At 48.4% G+C, this 20,347-nt stretch overlaps 2 protein-coding genes across 2 annotated transcripts; one reads left to right on the top strand and one right to left on the bottom strand.

Moving 5' to 3' along the window:
- Window positions 1-1,192: 1,192 nt before the first annotated feature.
- LOC144104578 (TNF receptor-associated factor 6-like) lies at window positions 1,193-12,133 on the bottom strand. The gene is made up of 5 exons (XM_077637677.1): window positions 11,904-12,133; window positions 9,127-9,409; window positions 5,228-5,682; window positions 3,198-3,492; window positions 1,193-2,012 (listed from the first exon to the last, which is right to left on the bottom strand). Exons 1-5 carry the CDS (start codon window positions 11,954-11,956, stop codon window positions 1,740-1,742), a joined length of 1,359 nt encoding a protein of 452 aa, XP_077493803.1. The 5' UTR covers window positions 11,957-12,133; the 3' UTR covers window positions 1,193-1,739.
- Window positions 12,134-15,237: 3,104 nt separating this feature from the next.
- LOC144105626 (globin-like) lies at window positions 15,238-18,764 on the top strand. Its single transcript, XM_077638743.1, has 3 exons — window positions 15,238-15,568; window positions 17,455-17,686; window positions 18,180-18,764. Exons 1-3 carry the CDS (start codon window positions 15,345-15,347, stop codon window positions 18,444-18,446), a joined length of 723 nt encoding a protein of 240 aa, XP_077494869.1. The 5' UTR covers window positions 15,238-15,344; the 3' UTR covers window positions 18,447-18,764.
- Window positions 18,765-20,347: the final 1,583 nt, after the last annotated feature.

The raw sequence follows: 20,347 nt of genomic DNA, 5'->3' as shown, positions 1-20,347 counted from the left end.
CTAGTTCCAGGCAAGTTTTCCGTGGAAAGAACAGAAGGGATTGTAGACGGGTATATCGCCGCAATCGCTTGGCTGGAATCCTCATCCGTCATGCTTGCGTCGGCGTCAAGCACGATAGATTGCGCCGCGTTATCTGTGCCGCTGCAGAGCGATGTTACCGCGGCGTCTTGTCGAGGCTGCCCGGGAGCCATGTTGGCGGATTCGGCCATAGGCGTATCCGATGTATCGGGATGGTTTCCTGGGGTAGCCTTCTACGCGGAAGCTTTGCAACTTGTCCACAGAAGGCGAGGAACAAGATGGTGGTGGCCCAACCATTTTTGGGAGCCTAGCCCAAAAAGGTCCGGTCCAAAAAGCTTAAAACACTCGGAGTGATGCGAACGTGCGTCTGGTCGAGGCGGCTGCTTGCAGCTCCCCCTTCCCCCGCTTCCATTTCCCTCTTTTTTTTTTACCTTGGCGCTACGCTTTATTCTATCTCTCCCTCACACGCGGAAAAGCGCGCAAATGTACACGCTTTTGATAGAGCATTATTAGCTGTTAAGTTATGCACCTTCCTACAGTTACGCACACAACTACACCATGCATTCCGATGGGGAACTTTTTATCATTCCGAGCGGTTTTTCCGCAAATAAGTGCTTAGAGTGTAAGATATTCTCAGCTGAAAAATTACCGTTTTCATATATTGGCCATTATACGTTCTTGAAGTCGGATACGAAGGTGATAATTACTCATTAGCACTACTTTTGAGAAGAGCTATACGGATACAAAGTAAAGTACGAAGAGAAGATCCGGAGGCTGGGAAAGCTGCGCAGTTTTTTTTTTTGTAGCAGTACGGCAGCGCTCATGTGGATGCTAATAACTAATTACTCTGTACATAGAATGCGGACTATCTATAAGTGCCAACTATACAGTATCCTTTTTTTCAATATCGCCGAATACATGAAATTCCCAACACTTCTTCTATTATGGGGTTTTCTGATATTTGCGCTTTATGCGTACATACATTTTTACACGCTGGTGGCAATTATTGCTTCCGGGGTCTACGTACCTGGTAGAGACTGTATACCGGATATTACGATACTCTCTTAATAGAAGTTTCGTACACACACTGAACTTCGGCTGACGTCCTGGGAGTAATTTCACTGGTACATGTTAATCACAAACTCTCTAGAAGATCGCCAGTACATCTCGGGTCCAAATTGGACAAGGCCGTTGGCTCACATTCATTCCATACGAAAACACAAATTGGAGACGGTGCACTGCAGGTAACTACCACTCTGCCACTATGTGTCTGCCACTCTGTGCCAGGCACTCTGCCACTCTGTGCCTGGCAATCTGCCACTCTGTGTCTGCAACTCTGTATCTGGCACTCTGTCAATCTGTGCCAGGCACTCTGCCACTCTGTGTCTGCCACTCTGTGCCTGGCACTGCGCGCCTAGCAATCTACCACTCTGTCACTGTGTCTGCCACTCTATGCCTGGCACTCTGTCACTCTGTGTCTTCCACTCTGTGCCTGGTACTCTGCCACTCTGTGTCTGCTGCTCTGCCACTCTATGCCTGGCACTCTGTCACTGTGCCACTCTGTTACTTTGAGTTGCCACTCTGTGCCTGGCACTCTGCCACTCTGTGTCTGCTGCTCTGCCACTCTATGCCTGACACTCTGTCTTGTCCCTACGTCGACGAAGAATATGCACTACTCTCGAGCAACATTTTTTGCTTCTTTTTGTTCGCACGGTGTCGCGTTATGGCAGCACTTCGAAACGCAGCCGCAGCCGGTCGTTTTCCACGAAGCCGCCAGACTCGAGTGCCTTGAGATCCACGGATGACGAGCTGAAGCACGGCCCGTTGCCACGCGCGCCATCTGCGGGTCTGGCGTAAAACCGCTCGCCCACGGCCTCGGCGTTAATCTCCAGAGGGCAGCCGCCGCTCGCTTGGCCAGAGGGCACCATCATCCACAGCCGCACGTTGTGGTGGAAGGGCCACAAGAGCTGCTCGTCATGCTCGCCACGCAGCACCTGCCATGAATTGCAGAGTGCTCGTAATTCTCAGGCAGTTTGAATAAATTAATTCCTTCATTCACTCATAAGCTGAAAGGCTAGCTTTTCAGCATTGCAGTGAACAGCGCAAAAGACTTAGCACGGGCAGGGAAAGATGGCGCTTGTCTCGTCTGCTCCTGTGTCATCTTTAATCTTGTGCGCTCTTCAAATTTCATACCTCACATTCTATCCCAGTGGCACAAAGATGAAAGTTAGTGCTTGACAGTGTCGTGTTCTTTGAATTCGTCAACCTATTTTGCTTACAAGTTTCCGGAGGGTTTATTTATAAGTTTACTAATTCATTGACTGACTGGCCGGCTCATTCGTTGATTCACTCGCTCACCCCATCACCCATCACTAACACATTCATTTACTCACTCAATGCACTCTCACAAAGAGAAACTATAAAAATTGGAGATGACACTTAAGCTCCGCGCAATGGGTTAATTCCCATATATGAAGAAGCTGATTCTCTACTTTGCATTAATAGATCCCTGGGAGTCCTCATACCCTCCTGGCGCAGTGGTGCAGCGGTTAAGCGAAGCCCCACTGACCGCGATGGGCCTTGCGCGGCCCAGAAAAATGGGGTGCGTTTAAAAAGAGAGCAACTTGGATAAGAGCAATACCAAAGGTTAATGATATCGTGAATAAAATCAGAAAAAAGAAATCGGCACGGTATAGACGTACTCTTAGAAACAGACAAAGCATGGTCCATTAGGGTAACACTGTAGCGTGTTCCAATAGCTGGTAAACGTGGTAGGAACCGCCGAGAATCTGGTGTGCAGATGAAATCAGCAAGTTTGAGGGGCTTCGGTGGCAGCGGCTGCCGAAGGAAAGGGTTAAATGGAGGTCAGTGGGGAAGGCCATTGTCCTGTAGTGTACGTATACGTGGGCTGCTACTGATGATGATCCCACTAGTACAAAGCAGAATGTGCCGCTGCTCAATCAGTGGCAACATGGCAGAAATAAAGACATAAAATTAAACATGTCTTTCTACACAGGTTGCAACGAATATAGGTTCCTTTCCAAAGGACAATAAAACTCTTATGAACGTCCTGCGGACGTTCAGGACGTCCGCAGGACATCTAATTGAGTTCTAGTGCCTATTATCTTGCTAGAAAATATATTTCTTAGGTTTGCTTCCTTAATTCTGGCCCCCCTCACCTGGAGTCCGAAGTGCATCCTGACGTTTTTTCCATGCGTCTTGAACCGAATAATGGGCTCGATGCGGTAGCCGAAGAAGTAGCCCGGGCTACTCGGGGCATCGGCCTTGCCGTCTCTGAGAGCGACTTCCTTGAGCGACGCGTAGCTCATGGCGAACCACTCGTGCCTGTTCTTCGAGGGGGACTGGGACTTCTCGGATGCCTCGTTGGCACGCTGGGTCATGTACCGGATCTGGTAGTCCTTCCACGCCCTGAGGACCTCAGCGATGCCTTCGCGAAGGTGCTTGGCCTCGCAACTGCGAAATACAAGCACACACATGTCCAACGTTCTCGGACAAAAATTTTGAATATTAGAAAATTGTAAGGTACTGCATGGAAACATTGAAGCTAATCGTCCATTCTACCAATGTGTGGCAAAGTCTTTCTTTCTTTCATTCTTTCTTTCTTTCGTTCTTTCTTTCGTTCTTTCTTTCTTTCTTTCCTTCTTTCTTTCCTTCTTGCTTTATTTCTTTCTTTCTTTTTACAGTCTTTCTTTTTCAAGTTTTCTATCGCTCGCATCGAGCAATTAAGGCTACCATAGAAAACAAATGGGGAGCGCTTTTGACGATAGCACAAACATTAATAGAAAAAAAATTCAAGCCTCCTAAAGCAATACCTGTGGATATATAGATTGTTATAGTGAAATCTTACAATATATATTTTAAAAAATGCGCTTAAAAAATTGTTCCCGTTCAAAAATGCTTTTGTCCAGAATTGTTGGGTATGTTTACTCTCGCGTTTACGCAATCAAAAAGGCTATAAACTGTGGAGTTTAACATTCCAAAGCGGCACAAGAGCTAGAAGGGACGCCGTAGTGGACGGCACCGGATTAAATTAGACCAGCTGGGGTTCTTTAACAGTAATGACATCGCACAGCACTCGGGAGCCTTTTGCGTTTCGCCTCCAGCGAAACGTAGCCGCTGCGGCCTGGATCGAACGTCGGCCCTCCGGCTCAATGGCCGAGCGCCCTAAGCACTGAGCCACCTCAGTGATATTTTTTATGTCTTTTTTTTTCATCTGCCTCCTCCCATCATCATCATCATCCGCCATCGTGACCTTCTTTCTTCTCCTCTTCCCGTCCCCCAGTGCAGAGTAGCAGGCCAGATATTTATTTTTCAGGCCAACCTCTCTGCCTTTCCTGTCACTAAACCCTCTCTCTCTCTCCATCTCTTTCACGCGCTGCTGAAGACAGTGCATCTCAGGATGCTTAGTCGGCACGGATTCGCATATCCAGAGGACGCTTAAGCTCCGCCTTACGGGTATGACTGGATAGCATTAATGGCTTCCTTCAGCGACCTGGGGTATTTTTCACAGTAAACGGGCCTCTAGCATTTCGCCTCCGTCGGCCGCATCTCGGTGGAGGCAAAATGCTAGACGCCCGTGTACTGTTTGATGCCAGTGCACGTTATAAAACCCTGGTTGGTCGAAATTATTCAGGAGGACTCCTCTACAGCGTCCCTCATAGCGTAAGCCACTTTGAGGCGCAAAACCGCACAAACCAAACCAAACCAAATTTTGCATATCATTTCGCAGACAAAGTGTCGGACAACACACGCAAAGCATCCTTTTAACCAAGTCGAATGAACATGCCTCGGTGGCCTGGTGTTCGCGTGCCTGACACGGAATAAAAGGGGCACATACTCGATTTCCATCTCATCCTAATTTTCTTTTCCGTGCAATTAATTTACATTCTTGCATGTCATGACGACGTCTGAGTCCTGTTGCGAGCTCATATGCACAATTCATGTGATGTCTTAATCACTTTTGAAATCCGCCGCTCCACGTGTGACTTCACTACCTTTTCGCCCAACCCGCATTGCGCCAGATACTCAAGGTTGGTCAGTCCGTACTGTCTGTCGCACCAAATACAAATCTGCCTTGTTCAATGACAACTCAGGCTGAGACCTTTTTAGAAGCCCGTGAACGTTCGGGTTATGATACCCAAGAATCTTTCGCTTAATTATCCCAATCATAAGAAAGGTTTTGAGATACCTGCCATTAGGGTCGCGCTGTTTCGAGTTGTGCCGTTTGCGACTGGTGTCTCCAGCTTCGGATCCACTGTCTGACGAGCTCCTCTCCATGGTCGCCAGAGCAGCGAAGCTCTGCGAAAGGAGTTCCTTGAGCTCCTTGAGGCTGGCCTCCAGTGATGTCTTCTGTGCTTTCGTGTCTTCCAGAGCCGCCACGGCTTCGATCAACGCTTTCCGAGTCTCTGCGTTCTGCTTCATGCGTTCCCTGGGGGACTCGTCACCTGGCGGTACAGGCGGTCCCGGAACGAAGGCAGTGAGACATCCGGACTTAAGGTGTTCGACGACGTCCCTGTGCAAGACCGTGGAGGCACACTTGGAGCACGACGTAGCGTGGAAATCGCACTCGTTGCTGAAGTGGTCGGCAATTTTGGAGACCTCGACGACCACGTCGCATCCGTTCACGTCGTTCCAGCAGTGGACCTGCGCGCATAGAGTACGTCCTTACAAAAAAAAATTTTTAGACAGTCTGTAGATTCTCCATATGTTTCTCTCTTTAAAGTCTATAGACTCTCTATAGACAAATCCTAGAGAACGGTCTATAGGAAATACAAATGTTATATACAGTCTATAGGCAATATATAGATTCGTAGCCATACACTTTCAGTAGACTTTTGTCTACAGACAATCTATAGACTACGAATAGACTAAAATAATTATCTACAGGAAGGCAGTAGAGTCTATAAGAAGTCTATAGACTGTCTATAGGCCATTTCTATAAGGGCAGTTAGCTCTTTGTTTGCGGCGTCAGTGTTGTATCGCTTTTCTTTGCGGGGCATGTTCAATTTATGGAGATTAGGTTCAAGGTTTTACGGGGTTACACGTCCCAAAGCGACTACGGTTATGAGGGACGCCGTAGTGGAGGGCTCCGGATAATTTCACCGCCCGGAGAACTTTAACAAGCAGTGACATCGCGCAGTACACAGGTCTCTAGCATTTCGCCTTCATCGACATGTGACCGCCGCGGCCGGGATCGAACCCACGTCTGTCGGGCAGCAGCCGAGCACCATAACCTTACAAAGATATCTTTAGACAGTCTATAGACATCTGTATATAAAGTCTATGACTCTCTGAAGACAAATGCTAGCGAATAGTCTATAGGCAATACAAATCCTATAGACAGTCTATAGACAATCTATGGATTTATGGCCCTGCACATTTAATAGACTTTGTCTGTAGACAGTCTATAGACTATGCATAGACAAAGCAAAAAATCTATAGGAAGGCAAGAGAGTCTATAGGAAGTGTATACAATATATCTATAGAAAATTTTCATAAGGATAACCCCTTAGCCACCGCAGCGACTTCAATTTATGCTGAGCTCTTTGCATTAATCGCCCTCTCAACCAATAGCGCTCTTTCGTGACAATGACGGACGCCGGCTTTCCTCGAAAACAGAGCCTATAATTCTGTCGCATTAATAGCGGCTTTTCTCAACGCAAACAAAGCAATCAGCTATTTCTTCATAAGTGCACTACACCTTATCAGGAGAACAAGCGGTGCTGTGTCAATGGCCATACAGTGTTCCAGTGGTAACCGCGCATTCACGGCTTCGATCCAGGTCTAGGCGGCAGTATTTCGATGGAAGCGAAGTGCAGGAATGCCCTTGTGCTGAGATTTTTGTGGGTATAAATGAAACCCAGGTGGCTTCATCCGCAGCTCTCCACTATGGCATTCCTCATAGCCAGAACTGCTGTCTGGGCACCTAGAATTTACTGCTTACCCTCTTTATGGGAAGCTATAATGCACATGAGCACTATTTTCACGCATGTGTCAAATCAGTAACCTATAAGCATAAAGGTGCGCCCAGTAATCATCATCATCATCAGCCTGACTACGACCACTGCAGGGCAAAGGCCTCTCCCATGTCTCTCCAATTAACCCTCTCCTTTGCCAGCTGCGCCCATCGTATGCCCGCAAACTTCTTAATCTCATCCGCCTACATAACTAACAGCATACACAAACAATCAGAAAAAATGGCAGGCTTCGTCAATCCTGACGAAACAACGACCGTGACATCTGCCTTCTAAAGATATACGTCATTTAAACAACGCCCGGAGCAGTCATTCTATATAAGCACTCAACTGATACGTGACTGATACGTAGATAGAAACTTGTAACCACTCAGCTTTCAGGTGGATCATGCGAATAAAAAAAATATCTGTTTATTACGTCCTCTGCACTCTCGTTGTCATTGTATCAATCGCTCTTAGAGCAGTGTGTGCTGCCACATCTGAGTCTTGCAACAATAGTCAGAGAACGCTGACTATTTCGGCACTTGTTGACGCACTTCTAAGCACGTTCAGCATGACTCAATAAAACAGTGCAGCCACTGCCCTGTTTGCTGTTTACTACTTGCTCATGCGTCCAAACGCCGCAATGCTAGCTCCCTCAAAGAAAGGCTCGCAGCAAGTAGAAGGCAATCGCTTTCAACTATTAAGCAATGGACGAAAGTATATCTTAGAAGAGATGGCGCGTTTTATAGCAGTATCTTGAATGAACTAATGATCAATGACACATCAATAAATATTTTAAAATACTGCAGGCCAATGCTTGATCCAAGCAGGAGTGAAATACATGCTTTCTGCACACAATTAAAAGAATGAAAACATGCAGTTTCTAGCACGTACAAAACATACGAAATAACTACTCTGATCGGTGAAACACAGAAGTAAATAGTGATTGCTCTCTGACAACGAGTGCCTACGACTGTGGTATAGGCCGTTTATAACTTATAGTAGGATTTCCGGGTAATGATTAAGTTAGGCTTAAGTGATGCCACTCTTCATAAACAAAAGCTAGCAAATCCGCCTGATATATGACTCAAAGTCACTTTCTGTATCGATTTAATGATCCGCCGCGGTGGCTCAGTGGTTAGGAGTTCCCGGGTTCCAACCCGAACGCGGCGGCTGTGTTTTTATGAAGGCAAAACGCTAAGGCGCCCGTGTGCTGCGCGATGTCAGTGCACGTTTAAGGTCCCCAGGTGGTCGAAATTATTCCGGAGTCCTCCACTACGGCACCTCTTCTTCCTTTCTTCTTTCACTCCCTCCTTTATCCCTTCCCTTACGGCGCGGTTCAGGTGTCCAACGATATATGAGACAGATACTGCGCCATTTCCTTTCCCCAAAAAACCAATTATTATTATTATTATTATTTTTGGGGAAAGGAAATGGCGCAGTATCTGTCTCATGTATCGGCGGGCACCTGAAGCGCGCCGTAAGGGAAGGGAAAAAGGAGGGCGTGAAAGAAGAAATGAAGAAAGAGGTGCCGTAGTGGAGTGGCCCGGAATAATTTCGACCACCTGGGGATCTTTAACGTGCACTGACATCGCACAGCACACGGGCGCCTTAGCGTTCCGCCTCCATCGAAACGCAGCCGCCGTGGTCAGGTTCGAATCCGGGAGTCCCCTAATGGTTAATTTTAAAAATGAAAATTGGTTTTGAGGAAAGGAAATGACGCAGTAACTGTCTCACATATCTCGGTGGACACCCGAACCGCGCCGTGATGGAAGGAATAAAGGAGGGAGTTAACGAAGAAAGGAAGAAAGAGGTGACGTAGTGGGGGTCTCCGGAATAACGTATCTTTACTTTCAGGGTATCACGGTGGACTATGAGACACGTAGTAACGGCGGTATACAAATTAATTTTGACCAGCTGCGATTCACTAACTTGCAACAAACACGCTCATGCTAACATGCTCAGTACACGGGCTGTTCTAGCAGTTTGTTTCCATCAAAAATGAGGCTGCCGTAGCTGCGATTGAACCCGCGATGCCCTTGTCTATCGCATATGCTACTGATAAAGCCGCTAATGATTGCATCAGCACATAGCTACCGGCGCCCCTACTCATCCACCATTTCCTCCTCACCTTCCTTCGCATGAAGTTGTCGAGCGACAGTGATATCCACTCGGCGTCCTCCTTCGTGAAGCCCTGTTCGTCGAGGGCGCACACGCCCCCCTGTCGGAGGCAGCCGTCGTAGCAGGGCCGGCACAGGATGTGGGCGCAAGGCAGCTGCACCGTGGCCTCCGGGATCAGCCCGCAGAGGCTGCACACCCGGACCGAAGGCACGGGGTCCACGAACCGCGTGGGCCGCCAGTCCAGGTCCCTGGAGTAGCCGAGCAGGGTGTAGGTGTCTCGAGGGGCCATGTCTCTGCAAGCCCGCGGGACGCCGCCTTTAACGTTGCTACGTTTGCCAGGGCTGAACACTGCTTTCGGAGCAGCGTTCGACTAGCGCGAGCTGTTGGGAGTGCGCATTATCGGGTGCATTTTCATGCCTGGCTGCTATGCGCCCGATAAGGCGACGCCTTTTTTCTCTCTTTCAGAGCGGACGGAGAGATTGTCGACGGAGCTGCAGAGACAATGCCAAGCCGATAAGACAGCGTACCGATAGTAAACCGGCTGTTGGGGTCTTCGGCAAGCTGTCTTAAGCAGCCTCTTTATTCACCTTATTATACCGGCGGAGAGAACACAAAAGCATTTACGTCATAACCAAATGCAAAGGTTTCCAAACGCGGTCAAAACCCCGGAACTCTAGAGCTCGGAGAGAGGTTTTTGCCGCCGTCTTTAGCAGTGCGGTCTTGAAGTTCAGAACAAATACAGCATTGGCAGTACGAATACGATTTGCGGTGGAACAGATAAAATAACGGGAAGAAAGGAATCGGAAGGCCGCGGCTTGACTAAATAATTCAATCGCAAAATCTCCAAGAAAGAGGCTACATGAGACTCCTGCAGCCACACATACACACAGGCTTGTATAGGGAGTATCGTGTAGCTTGTTTCTTTATGTGTATCTTTTTTCTCTCGCTCTCTCTTGCGATCTGCTGAGATCAATATGTACCGACCGATCAGTCCAAATTTTCGTTACACTCACTCACTTTACTCAAGTATACAGTAAGAGACTAATCAGAGAGACTGGATGGGATAGAAAGAACGTTGCTTTACAGTTTGCTCCCAGCAGTAACGTTCTAATCAGCATCATCCTCATGGTAATCCCAGTTAAGTCTATTACAGGATGTAGGCAACTCCGATATCCGTCCCTGACTTGTGCCAACTGGGGTTACATTATCCCCGCAAGCTTTTGTCTCATCCAACCACCTGATCTTCTGTCACCCCCTACTGCGTTGAATTTCCCTTGGAATCCACTCCTTTATCCTTGACGACCGTCAGTTATATGTCGTGCACATTACATGTCCTGCCCATGTTCATTTATTGTAACTGATTTCAGGTACGATAGCATTAACTCGCCTTTGTTCCCTGCATGACCATCTTTGCTCTCTTCCGGTCTCTTAAATTTATACCTATAATCTTCTCGTGCAGTAGCGCGCTGCGCTGTCTTCAATCCATTTTGAAGCCTCTTCGTCAGTCTCCCACCTTCCACATCAAAGGTGAGTATACTGGCAAGGCAAAAAATTTGAGAACACACTATAGCTCCGCCTTAAGGACACAACGCGATAGCGTTAATGAGTTAGTGCCCACATATGCGGAGTTAGTCATTCTCAACTTTACATTCATATGTCCCTGGGAGTCCTCCTACTACTCCTTGCTCAATGGTGCAGCGGTTAAGGGATGCGCCACTGAGCTGCGATGGCAGGTACTGCCACCGGTTGGTCTTGTGCGACTCAAGTTGCTGTTCCCGAGCAACCTCTCGAGAACAGCCATTAACTTAACTGCCACCTGCCAGCGTGGTTAGTTTTCTCACAATCCATTGGATGTTGTGATGACCCCACATGGTCACCTTACCAAGGTTGCTTCTCTGGGGTGGCTGCCTGGGCCACCCTAAGCCACCCTATTTATCTTTCGCAACGCCGACGACGGATTTTCTACGTACGATTGTCTTGAGAGATAAGAGACGTTTTTAGCATACCGGAGACGTAATAGTGGCCGGTTTACTGGATCCAGTCTGGGCATGCGCAGTGGCACTGTTGGTGTCGTGGGGGGGGGGGGGGGGGGGGCAGCCACTACGCGTGCGCAGGAGGGGTCCGGTAAACCAGTATACGTCTCTGCTAGTACATATCCGTTATGCTAAAAACGTCTAATGGCACTGTTGTATATGTGGTTTCGGTTTCGGTTTGGGGATCACCTGCCGCCAGAGGCACCAGTGTCGCTATGTGTATATATATGACTGTATGTGGAAATAAACGGGGATGGTTTTGGTTGCTAGCAGTTCATGTACTTGAGCGGCACCCGCCGCTACAACATTGGCGACGGGGATGGGATAATTTCGGGGGGCGTGACTTTCGCCGCTTGCTTTCAGGCGCCATGAGCATTTCTGGACTCGAGCCGCCGCCCCCGTTCCTGCCTGTGCCTGGTCGACCTGCTGTTGCGTGGCCGCAATGGTTCCGCATCTTCGAGAACTACGTGCTTGCTTCGGGGGCCTCTGACTGCACGCCGGATCGTCGCAAAGCACTACTTACTTCTTCACTGCCTCGGCGTAGAAGGTCAGCGCATATTTTACACATTACCACTTCCATCGTTGGACAACGTCAAGCTCGGTGAGCAAACTGCTACTGAGAAAACGTCGGAAGATAGCAAGGGCACAGGCGACACAAGGCCTGAAGTATTGTCGTACGATATCGCAGTCGCCGCTCTGCATGCACAACGTATCTCTTATAAACACATCTGCTGCGATCTCTTCATGTTCTTACCGACAGGACTGCACCGTGGAAACACTTCCGTTGTCATCTTCTTCGGCGGGCATTTCGGCGCTTTCCCAAGAGGAGCTGAACTGTCGTCGCTACAGGCACAAGAATAAATGCAGGAAAAAGACACGAGGGCACTGGAAGCACAGAGCAGCGCAGTAGCAAGAACAGCTGCGCTGCAAACCAGACCTGGCACTAGATTGATGTGCAGCGTCTTGAACCGTCGACGAGACAATGCGTCGTTCGTGTTTGTGCCCGTGCAGATCACGTTCCGAAGCCTCTGTCGCAAGATCGAGTACGTGTGCGCCTTGTGCTCTCGGAACGCCGTCGCTTGCAAAGTGTTGTTTGCATTGTTGCCTTGAATCGGCTGATAGATGGTGACCTTCCGAACCAAGCGCCTTTAAACTTAACCGAAGCTGACGTCGACGGGCTGCATTCCACGCGTACCTTATTCCTGAGCCTGGATGACATAAACATTTAATTCTTGTTGTGTTGACTCCACGCTAAGCCTTGTTGGAGACCCCATACAAAAATGGTCTATAGACAGTCTATAGACTTCTTATAGAGTCTATTGCCTGCCGAAAGATATTTCTTTTTGTCTATTCATAGTCTATAGACTGTCTTATAGACTTCTTATAGTCTATTGCCTGCCGAAAGATTTCTTTTTGGCTATTCATAGTCTATAGACTGTCTATAGGATTTGTATTGCCTATAGACTGTTGTCTAGGGTTTGTCTATAGTGATTCTATAGACTTTATAGACAGAAGTCTGCGGACAGTCGATAGACTGAGTAAAGAAATTTTTGTAAGGGACTACCCTCACGACGGACTGCGTACAACGCGCCAGGTACACGCCACGAATGAACATCCGATGTGGAACTGCTCAAACCATGTCAAGTAAAGCCGAAAGTTGGGGGAGTTTGGGAACGCTCATGGTGTAGGATATAGCGTAAAGGAAACATCGAAAGACAGACAGGATGACGCAGACAAGCGCTTGGCTGCGTCGTCCTGTCTTTCGTGTTTCATTTGCACTATATCTTACATCATCAACCAATGCCGCAGGACACTCACCACCTCTCCTAAGAACTTTATACCAAGTTTTATACAGCCTGGCTATTTTGCAAAACCAGAACTAAACGCGATGTGAACAGCTCGTGGAAGTCCCTTATTCGATTCTGCAATGGGGATGACGTCCTGGCAAAAGTAAGATATCCAGAAGAGCGACCTCGAGTCAAGCCACCCGCTGAACACCCGACTTCTCCTTCATTCACTAAACCCCAGCTAATGCACAATGCAAGGACCACTATTTCCTTTTCTATTCGATGATGATTTTTACACCAGCCTATTCCATGCTGCTAGTACGTTTTAACGCGATAGCATTAAAGGCCTCGTTATCCACAAAGTCCGGCGTCGGCATTGTCGACGTTGTGAGAGATTAATAGGGTGGCGTAGGGTGGTCCAGGCAGCCAACTCCGGAGAAGCAACTTAAGTGGGCAGCCTGCGTCATGTGATCTTGCGGCGTCATCACAACCTGCCCACCGGATAGTGAGCAAACTGCCCACCGTGGTAGGTGTCAGATTAATGAATGGCCGCTCGGGAAGAGGAACCTGAGCCGCACAAGGCTCTCCCCGCTGGGAGCACCTGCCACCGCAGGGTACACTGGCGCAACGCTTAACCGCTGCACCACTGCTCCAGGAGGGGTATGAGGACTCCTAGGGATCAATGAATGTAAAGTAGAGAATGAATTTCTGCGTATCTAAGAATTAACCCATTGCGCTAATGCGTCATACCTTTAAGGCGGAGCGTAAGTGTCCCCTCCAATTTTTTTAGTCTTTGGCATTGGCGAGCTAGTGTCCTGTACAAAAATCCACCGCACCTTCAGCCTCCATATCAAGTTTCCAAACTTTCATTGTGTCATATCTTATAGAAACTGCAATAATCTTAAAACTGAATAAAGCAGTGATGATAGGGAGCGGCTAAAGTCAACAACATAAGCAGCCGCAATTCCCTCGTCGCCCTAGCTTCGCTGAACTGGTAATGAAAGGCGAGAAGAATCAGTGTTGACTACATAGTTGGAATAGAATAGTGATCTCAATATTAATGCTGCTGTTCGTGGTTCAACGCACTTTCAAAGCGCATAGAAGTGGCAGGAGGAAAAAATCTATCTAAAGAAATGTTAACATCGGTAAATACATTTAACAATTCAATCGTTCAAAATTAGATATTCACATTCCCGCTTGAATGCCGTTTGAGTTAAGTCTGGGTGAATTTTTCTCCTGCATGGGTCTGTACCAAACTGCACCGTACCGAGACTGTGGAGCATGCACTAGTGTGTCCAGTATATGCACGCGAAAGACTGACGTTAGCCGCTTCCTTGAAGCGTTTAGACAGCAGGCCACTCTCGGAGGACTTCCTGCTAGGCGCTTGGCAGCAGAATTGGAAAGCAGTCCAAGCAATGCGGGCGTTTTTCGTTTTTTGAGCGACACGGGCCTCAACTCGCGCTTGTGATGCCATCCAATGTGGTTGCACATATTCTCATCTCTTCTCACCACATCGTCACCCATCACGACCCTCTTTCTTCTCTGCTGCCCCTTTCCCAGTGCAGAGTAGCAGGCCAGATATCTTTGCCCTCCTCTTCATTACTTATCTCTCTCTTCCTGAACAATCTCCACCGTGGGCAGAGTTCTTAGATCATATCAGCTACGGAGGAGGAGGAGGAGGAGGAAAATCTTTATTAAAAAGAAGGGGAGTTGTGCTATCTCATGGCCGGGGTCTTCATTCCAGGGCTCCACTGGGTTCAGCTGCCCTGCGGACCTTTTGTATGAGGTCCCGTTGGTCCTCCAGGTTATTGCTGGTCGGCAGCGCCTCCCACCGCTCAAAAGACGAGTTTTCCGCCTGCAGAGTGTTTGGTTTGGACCGACATCCTCAAGAAATGTGGAAGAGTGTAAAGCGGGCCTGGCACCAGGGGCATGTGTCGATGTATAATGTTGGGTTTATGAGATGTAGTCTATGGAGGTTTGGAAATGTGTTCGTCTGTATCTGCCGCCAAGAGACGGTAATTAGATACCAGTTGTGGAGCTCCGCTTCAAAAAAGTGGCTAGTTTCAGTAGTCACTTTCCGTGTGCTTACGAATGGTTGCGCCATCTGGAAGCGGAAATAGAAGCTGTTGCCATGTGGCGTCATTTTCTTCGGGAATGTTTTTTCTTTCTTGCTCCTTTTATCTCTTAAGAGCTCTGACCGTGTGTATGTGCCATTCTTTTAGAGGGAACAACAACAACAAATAGCTGTAGTTCAGCTGATTATCATCCCGCCCAGTTGGATGAAGAGGAGAACAAAATCGTGGAGAGCTCGGAGCAGTAGGCTCAGTGGCATCATGACCGTCATCACGACCATGTCCTGAAGGGTTCGGCGTGAAGACCGCCCCGTTTCGGGTCGGGCCGCCGCGGTCATGGGCCAAGGCCAGAGCAAGGACAAGGTGGACAAGGCCACAGGCATGAGCGAGAGGGAAAAGAAGATGGTGCTCGACTCGTGGCACGCGTTCACTAAGCAGCACCAGGACTACGGCGCAGTAGTGTTCCGAGCGCTCTTCGACAAGCACCCAGACTACATCAGCCTTTTCCCCAAGTTCAAGGAGAAGGCCATCTCCGCTCTTCCCGAGGATCCTAAGTTCAGGTAGGCGCTGGGCAAGACAAAGGTGCGGTTTATTGAAGGGCGAGACTACTGTGCCGTCAGCCGGCAAAATAGTCCGCAGGGAACTTGTCAGTCACATCACTGCACATAGCCAACGAAACGGCATTGCCAGGCTCTCAGTATGCTACCTAAAGGCGACACGCTCCCAGGGGAAACAAACATTTATTTCTCCTGTTTACTTTTTCCATTTATAAAAACAGAAATTCCTTCTTGAGGGGGCTGGGGCTGTGCAGGTTACGTGACTACAGCGAGCCAATCAACCACCACTGCTTACAAGCTAACACGACAGGTATTCTGCCGACTGCCGGTACAGTATATAGCCACTCCCTTTATTAAATGTTGAAGAAGTTTTCACATAACGCGACTCGTTTCAGCGTGAGCTCTATATTTAAGGGTCATGTGAAAGAATGAGTGTGGGAAGGGAATGTTAATTTGTACAGTTGCAAGCTCATTTAACTGTAACGATAATAGTTCAGTGACCACTTAATGGGCCGCATGATTAATTGAGAATTAATGGGTTACAAGGCAATGGACTAAGTGATCAATTGGTCATGTGAACTTGCTATGTGGTAACGTCACTTCATACTATTGACGCCCCAAATATCGCGGGGGGGGGGGGGGGGGGTTAGAAGCTCACGCTGTAAATTCCATACGCCAACCAGCACGAACGGAAGTTAGAACACAAGCGCCTGTGGTGGCTCGATCCTGCTCGTACCGTACACGAAGTCGCACTGTCTTTAACATTCCATCGCGGTACCAGCTTCCCATATTTTAGGAGATCGATTGTTTGATTGTATTACTCTCACCAGCCTAGGAATATGCTAATTTTTCTTAGAGTACATTTGTATAGACGAAATAAATTTTAGGCAACTTTTATTTTTTAAAGTGACAACCTTTAACTATGGGATATTGACCAGCAATCAAAGAATTTTAAATTCAGTACATTGTTTAGAAAAGTTCGAAAAGTCCGCTTCAGGATCGGCGTCCGGCATTATCTCCGGTTCGCCTCCGTGTATTCCTCAGTTTGTCGAGAACGGGAGTTAAAAGCACTTCATCCAGAACAGCTTGGGAACAGAACCGGAGGAAAAGATTCAGGAAGCTGAAACCGCTCCACCATGCAACAGCATGGGACAGTTCAGTTGCTTGCGATGAGTCCGAAAAGCTTGGTCATGCTGAACCTGATACAACTCAAGAACGAAGCGGCTTTTTCCCGAGAAAGGACCACCTTCCAGCCAATGGCGTCGGCCGATTCTCATGACCCTGCTAGTGTAACAATGCAGGGAGTGGCAGATGAAAGGGGACAGTAATTTCTCTCCATGATCCGGGATAGCCATGGTCATGCCTGGCTGCATTATTAGCGTATCAAACACAGACAATGACTGCAGCGCCGCCACCAGTAGCTAGAGTCGGATACAACTCAGGAACGAAGTGGCTTTTGCCCGTCAAAAGACCCCCTTCCAACCAATGGCGTCGGCCGGTTTTCGTGACCCTGCCACGCCTCTCTGCATTCTCAGGTCGCTCCCTGCATTGTCACGCTAGCAGGGTCACGAGAACCGGCCGACGCCATTTGTTGGAAGGGGGTCTTTTGACGGGCAAAAGCCACTGCGTTCCTGAGTTGTATCCGACTCTAGCTACTGGTGGCGGCGCTGCAGTCATTGTCTGTGTTTGATACGCTAATAATGCAGCCAGGCATGACCATTCCAGTTCATTGTTGCTTTGACAAGTCTGAATCTCGTTGTGTACTCCTAATTTCTTTGTGTGATAAATTATTACTAAGAAGCTAACACTACTTTACTTACTACCCGTGTTCTGACAGCTCGGCCCTGTCTGGATCTCTGTATAATCGCCATACTACCCTCTTATCGCAGGTCGCATTCCTTTACCGTAGGCATGCAGCTGAACAACATGATAGAGTCGCTTCAGCATCCCGAAAACTTGCTCAAGCTGGCGGTGAAGAACGCCGAGTTCCACGCCAAGATCAAAAACGTTACGCCCAAGCACTTCGAGGAGTTCGGGATTGTAATTATCGGCGTTCTGACGGACAACCAACCCAAGCACATGACCCCACAAGCCTTGGTAGCCTGGCGCAAGCTCTTCGAGGTAAGTCTAAAGTGTACGGTACCACATGCTTTGCTCGCTTCATACTCGTGCTACATGCTGGACAGCTGACTCAAGTTCATTCGAGAGTTGAGTCAGCATTCGCCACCACTGGGCATTCGACAGCTGACTAAGGTGAATTTGGAAGCCAAGCCAGAACTCTACAGCACCTATCTAGCACACGACAACTGACTCTATGACAGAATAACGATCACAAATTATCTCAAATTTACGACTAATCGCACCAGTAGGAAAATTGCAGTCGAATTTAGCATTTAGTCAAGACGGGGGGGGGGGGGGGGGGAGGCAGTTGGTGAGGTTTCGTATCCGGAGAATGCATTCGTTTACACTTAAAGGTGGATCGGTGGTGCGCGTGTTGTTCTCTAAAGCAGGATATCCATGGGCAAGTTAAAACTCTTCGGGGAACTTGCATGCACCGCCCCTTTCCGCCAAGCCGTGCCCTCAAAGAAGCACATACTCCGCTTGCATTGCGCAGTTGTTCAACGAGCAAATCTTGGCGGTCTTCGAAACCGAGGCCGAGTCCAAGGCCGAAGGACATAAGAGCTCAGAGCCCTCGAGGCTGGCCTCCAAGTCGAAGTCGACTACGGCAGCTCACTCTCTTCGTGCGGGACCATCGCGAAGCAAGTCCAAGCGGGACCAGCGCAAACCCTCCTCGGTGGGGGTTAACAAGGAGCAGGGAAAGAAGGACTATGGCGCCAAGGCCAGCTCGTCCACTGTCACGGGAGCGCCGAAGGGTTCTTGAAGGAGGAGGCTGCACCGGACTCGCTGTGCCCCAAGCTGTGTCCTAAACATGACTTTAGGGATACGTGTGAACCGATGGGAGAGTAAACGTCGGCGAAGGTCACTGACGAGCGGGGGTGAGATCACGTAAATTTTCATAAACACGCCGTGTGTCTGGCGTCACAAAGCTGTTATTACCACAACTAATCACCCAGGAAGAGCGTCGCGGACAGTCTTGGTCATCAGCAAACACATATTACTGACTTCCAGTGTTCCAGCTGCCCCATTTACCGGGACATAGTGTGGGACAGTTATGATAGTAAAAGAGAGTACGCACTGATGGCGCTGTCCCATTTACCGAGCCATAATGTGAAAGAGTCATGATACTAAGAGAGCGCTGTCCCATTCACCGGGCTTAGTGTCGTAGAGTTATGATAGTAAAAGAGAGTTGTAGTGTACGTGCTGATGGCGCTGTCCCATTTAGCGGGCCTTAGTGTCGTAGAGTTATGATAGTAAGAGAGAGCACGCACTGATGGCGCTGTCCCATTTACCGGGCCATAATATGAAAGAGCTATTATACTAAGAGAAAGTTGTGTACGCACTGATGGATGGTGCTGTCCCATTTACCGGGCCATAGTGTGCTAGAGTATGATAGTAACAGAGAGTACGCACTGATGGCGTAACTGCAGCGGTGGCCGAGTGGTTGAGCATCCGCCTCGAATGCCGGAGGTGCGGGGTTCGATCCCCAGTGCCGCCGGGTACTCACCGGTGATACAATGGGTACAAGCTTTCCCCTGACCTGGTGTTCGGCTAGAGAGGGGTGAAATGCTTGGAAAATGGGTCTTTGACTCCACCTTGAGTAATCGAAAAATACCTTGTGCCATGGCGCTCTTTGGCCATAGACACCATTGCGCCATAAAAATCCATAACCGTCATCATCAGCACTGATGGCGCTCTCCCATTTACCGGGCCTTGAGTGTGGTAGAGCTTGATACTAAGACGGTTGTAGTGTATGCACTGGTGGCGCTGTCGCATTTACCGGGCCATAGTGTGGGAGAGTTATGATGGTAAAACTGAGTTATAGTGCCTGCACAGAAGGCAAACAAGCCTTTCAGGGAGACTCTGAATGAAGAATTGGACGAGCGGAATTAAGCACCGAAATCAAGGGAGATTAATTTAATGACTATACTAAAAACAAATTGAGAGGTACACCTAATTGCATTACTGCTGATAGCAATAGAAGCTGCTCAAGCCTTTACCGGGAGTGATCTCACATCACTCCAGCCAATGAAAATTATCCACTCTGGTGATACCACTTCCCTCCAGTCAACGAGCGGATTTTATAACCAACGGCACATTTTTTTTTGTCTGATGATGTATTTAATCCTATCAAATTAAAACAACCTCCGCTACGCCGCAAGTTTTAAAGTGTAGAGAGGAGACGTTAGAGTTGCGGAGTTTCTGACAGACAAACCCTGTAGAATGCAGCGAAAAAAGGAAACAGACATGCCTCGCTCAGAGGATGCAGATGCTGCAGACGCCGTCAGACGGCCAGAGGTCCTTAAGGTCTTCAGTTTATACATTATCTCTCGTGTACCTATTTCACCTGTTTGTAGATAAATTTTCCGTATTCTTTTGTTTTGTCCACATCATTCTTGTGTAGAGACACGAAGCGCCAGTAATGAGTTCCGAGTCGGGCTCCCCCGATTTTGTCTCTAGTCATATCGACTGCTTCGGTGGCCTGAGGTCGTGGGCATAAGTCTGCCAGAAAAATGAGGTAAAGCTGGTTTGTGAAATGTCTACAAGAAAGGTCTATCGTCCTCTTCCTCTCATCTTTCAGCCATCGCCCTCTATGGTGTCGAAAACGCCGCGCACAAGTTAACCTAAGTCGTGGCCATCACCGCGTTCGTGACCCACCTTGAC

Source organism: Amblyomma americanum, chromosome 9 (assembly GCF_052857255.1).
Source record: "Amblyomma americanum isolate KBUSLIRL-KWMA chromosome 9, ASM5285725v1, whole genome shotgun sequence".
Taxonomy (NCBI): Eukaryota; Metazoa; Arthropoda; class Arachnida; order Ixodida; family Ixodidae; genus Amblyomma; species Amblyomma americanum.
The sequence above is the reverse complement of the archived record's forward strand: the minus strand, read 5'-3'. Positions and strand labels throughout refer to the sequence as shown.

Excerpts from the sequence above, each read along its gene's own strand:
- LOC144104578 (XM_077637677.1), bottom strand. The coding sequence starts at position 11,956 with ATGCCCGCCGAAGAAGATGACAACGGAAGTGTTTCCACGGTGCAGTCC. Across the intron at positions 5,683-9,126 it reads ACAACTTCATGCGAAGGAAG|GTCCACTGCTGGAACGACGT; the intron begins GTGAGGAGGAAA and ends CTATGCGCGCAG. Across the intron at positions 3,493-5,227 it reads CAGCGCGACCCTAATGGCAG|TTGCGAGGCCAAGCACCTTC; the intron begins GTATCTCAAAAC and ends TGTATTTCGCAG.
- LOC144105626 (XM_077638743.1), top strand. The coding sequence starts at position 15,345 with ATGGGCCAAGGCCAGAGCAAGGACAAGGTGGACAAGGCCACAGGCATG. Across the intron at positions 15,569-17,454 it reads CCCGAGGATCCTAAGTTCAG|GTCGCATTCCTTTACCGTAG; the intron begins GTAGGCGCTGGG and ends CTCTTATCGCAG. Across the intron at positions 17,687-18,179 it reads CCTGGCGCAAGCTCTTCGAG|TTGTTCAACGAGCAAATCTT; the intron begins GTAAGTCTAAAG and ends TGCATTGCGCAG.